The sequence below is a fragment of the Heteronotia binoei genome, chromosome 18 (assembly GCF_032191835.1).
Source record: "Heteronotia binoei isolate CCM8104 ecotype False Entrance Well chromosome 18, APGP_CSIRO_Hbin_v1, whole genome shotgun sequence".
Taxonomy (NCBI): domain Eukaryota; kingdom Metazoa; phylum Chordata; class Lepidosauria; order Squamata; family Gekkonidae; genus Heteronotia; species Heteronotia binoei.
Genome location: NC_083240.1, coordinates 37779520 through 37782087, shown reverse-complemented (window position 1 = coordinate 37782087; position 2568 = coordinate 37779520). Strand labels below are relative to the sequence as shown.

Sequence of the window (2568 nt, the reverse complement as noted above, 5' to 3'; positions counted from 1 at the left end):
GAGGCAGAAGACAGTGAGGAGCGAGGAGCTCTTTCAGCTTCCCAGAGAGTGTTTACCTTAAATAAAAGAGAGGAGAGATCATTTATTTCTTAGGACCTTCACTCTGTGGAGAGTCTGGTTGCTCCGATTTCTCAAGGCTGCCTATGATTTTTTAACTTGTTGCTCTCAGTCTTGTTCCTTGTTAAATTCATCCATCAGCCTCTTAAGAGTGCCAGTACCACTATTCCAGGCAAATAATTTATTCGCCGGACATCTTTAAAATCTGACTTAACTTTTTTTAACTGTTAAAAATTCTGCCTTTAGAAATATTCTAGTTTTCTTGCATATGTATATGCCTCTCTATGGAACCGGGTTGCCAATGCTGAGCTGGGGAATCCCGGAGATTTGAGAGCGGAGCCTTGAGATACCGAGGGTTAACAAGGGGAGGGATGCCAGTAGGGTATAAATGTCAATAAATGACAACTGATATAATCTGGAAATCTGTTATAACTCTGAGATATCTCCAGCTCGCACCTGGAGATTAAAAAAGAACACGCCTAGAGAACCACAGTGCTTAAGGATATCTAGAGTAACCAAAACACCACATAATACCTGTGTGTGCAGAGGGATCAGGGTTTTTTGGAGGGTGGCTGGGGGTTTAAAAAAAAGCCCATTTTCCCCTCAGACCAGAACTACTCTTATCTGGGAGAACCGGGTTTGATTCCCCACTCCTCCACTTGCACCTGCTAGAATGGCCTTGGGTCAGCCATAGCTCTGGCAGAGGTTGTCCTTGAAAGGGCAGCTGCTGTGAGAGCCCTCTCCAGCCCCACCCACTTCACAGGGTGTTTGTTGTGAGGGAGGAAGGTAAAGGAGATTGTGAGCCGCTGAGACTCTTTGGAGTGGAGGGCGAGATATAAATCCAATATCATCTTCTTCTTCTACTCCCCCCCCCTTCAATTCTCATACGAAAAGGGGGCATTTATCAGGAAACAGTAGGAAAAGTCTGAAACACTGGAACGGAGATTTCCATAAAGTCTCTCTTCACATTGAAAAACAAAAGGGGCTGTCCCGTCCAAAGGCAAGAGAGTCCCTAATCTAGGATTGCCAAATTCAATTCAAGAAATATCTGGGGACTTTGGGGTGGAGCCAGGAGCAAGGTTCTAACAAGCATAATTGAACTCCAAAGGGAGTTCTGGGCTATCAGATTTAAAGGTCTTCCCTCCACTGGAAATAGGGAAGACACCTGCTTTGGGGACTCATAGAATTGGACCCCCTAGTCCAATCTTTTTTAAATTTGGAAGGTATTTTGAGGAGACACACTGGATGCTTCGCTGCAAATTTGGTCCCTCTACCTAAAAAAACAGCTTCCCCCCCAGCCCCAGATCAATTCTCCATTATACTCTATGAGCATCGGTCTCCATAGGCAACCATGGAATGCCCAGCAGGCATTCCGCCCCCCCTTGCTTTCTGATGACCCTGAAGGGGTGGGGGTGCTCCAGACCAGGGGATTCCCTGGCCCCACCTGGGGATTAGTACAAACCGGAAACCACAGTGTATAGATTGGTTTAAATTGTAAAAAAAACCTGAGAGTGCAAAAATTATTTGAATATATAAACGTTCACAGTGGGGTTTTTTTACAATGTAAGTTGTATATTTTGAGTTCTAATGAAATATGCATGTTTAAAAGAATAGAAAAATGTGTGGAAAAATTATTTCCATATAGAATTGTTCAGAGCGGGTTTTTTTACTATTTAAACCCACCCTAATCACTCTGGATCTTTCCCAGGCGCCAAAGCTTCTCTTCCAGCCCTTCCCGAGGCCTGGGCCGGGGATTTGTCGGAGTCCTCGAGGAAGAGTTCCAAGTCCTCCTGGCCGCCCACGACCCGCTTCACCGTCTCCCCTTTCGCCGCCAGGATCTCCTCGACGTTCCTGCGGCCGCCGGGCAGGTGGGCGAACCAGCCGAGGTTGTCGGCGATGAGGTGGCGGCTCCGGCAGGTGGGGCAGGTGGCCACCACCACCCCCCTCTCGTAGGCCGCCCGCGACACCGTCTGCGCCGCCCGCCCCCCGCACACCTTGCACGTGTAGGCCAGGCCGAGGCGCGGAGATGCCGCCACAGCCGCGCCACCGCCCCCCAAGCCTCTCTGGAGTGCCCCAGGCAGCGCGGCCCGGCGCGGCCCCACAAGCACGAGCCGGCCCAGCAGCGGCAGCAGCAGCCGCCCCGAGCCCGCCATTTCGCCCCTGAAGAGAAGGAGAAGGGGGACTACTTTTCCAGGCGGAGCAAGAGGGCCGCGTTCTCCTCAAAGGTTCTTTGCCAGACGTTCTCAGTCTGGGTAAGGAGGGGGCGTGGCCAAGAGAGGAAAGGGGCTGGGTGTCTTTAACGGGCCGTCGGGAAAGAAGGAGGAGGCTCCTCAACGGTCGCTCGTTCGAAGCAGGGAACGTCTCTCCCTCAGGGCGGCTGCGCGGAGCGGAACTACTTTTCGAGGCGGAGCAAGAGGGCCACGTTCTCCTCAACGGTTCTTTGCCAGACGTTCTCAGTCTGGGTAAGGAGGGGGCGTGGCCAAGAGAGGAAAGGGGCTGGGTGTCTTTAAC

General features: G+C 51.3%; 1 protein-coding gene across 1 annotated transcript; it reads right to left on the bottom strand.

Moving 5' to 3' along the window:
• Positions 1–1608: 1608 nt before the first annotated feature.
• DNLZ (DNL-type zinc finger) lies at positions 1609–2210 on the bottom strand. The gene has a single exon (XM_060258973.1). The coding sequence runs from the start codon at positions 2208–2210 to the stop codon at positions 1746–1748; it is 465 nt and encodes a 154-aa protein (XP_060114956.1). The 3' UTR covers positions 1609–1745.
• Between the last annotated feature and the right edge of the window lie 358 nt (positions 2211–2568).

What these genes read in the sequence shown, in the direction of transcription:
- DNLZ (XM_060258973.1), bottom strand. Translation starts at nt 2,210, where the DNA reads ATGGCGGGCTCGGGGCGGCTGCTGCTGCCGCTGCTGGGCCGGCTCGTG.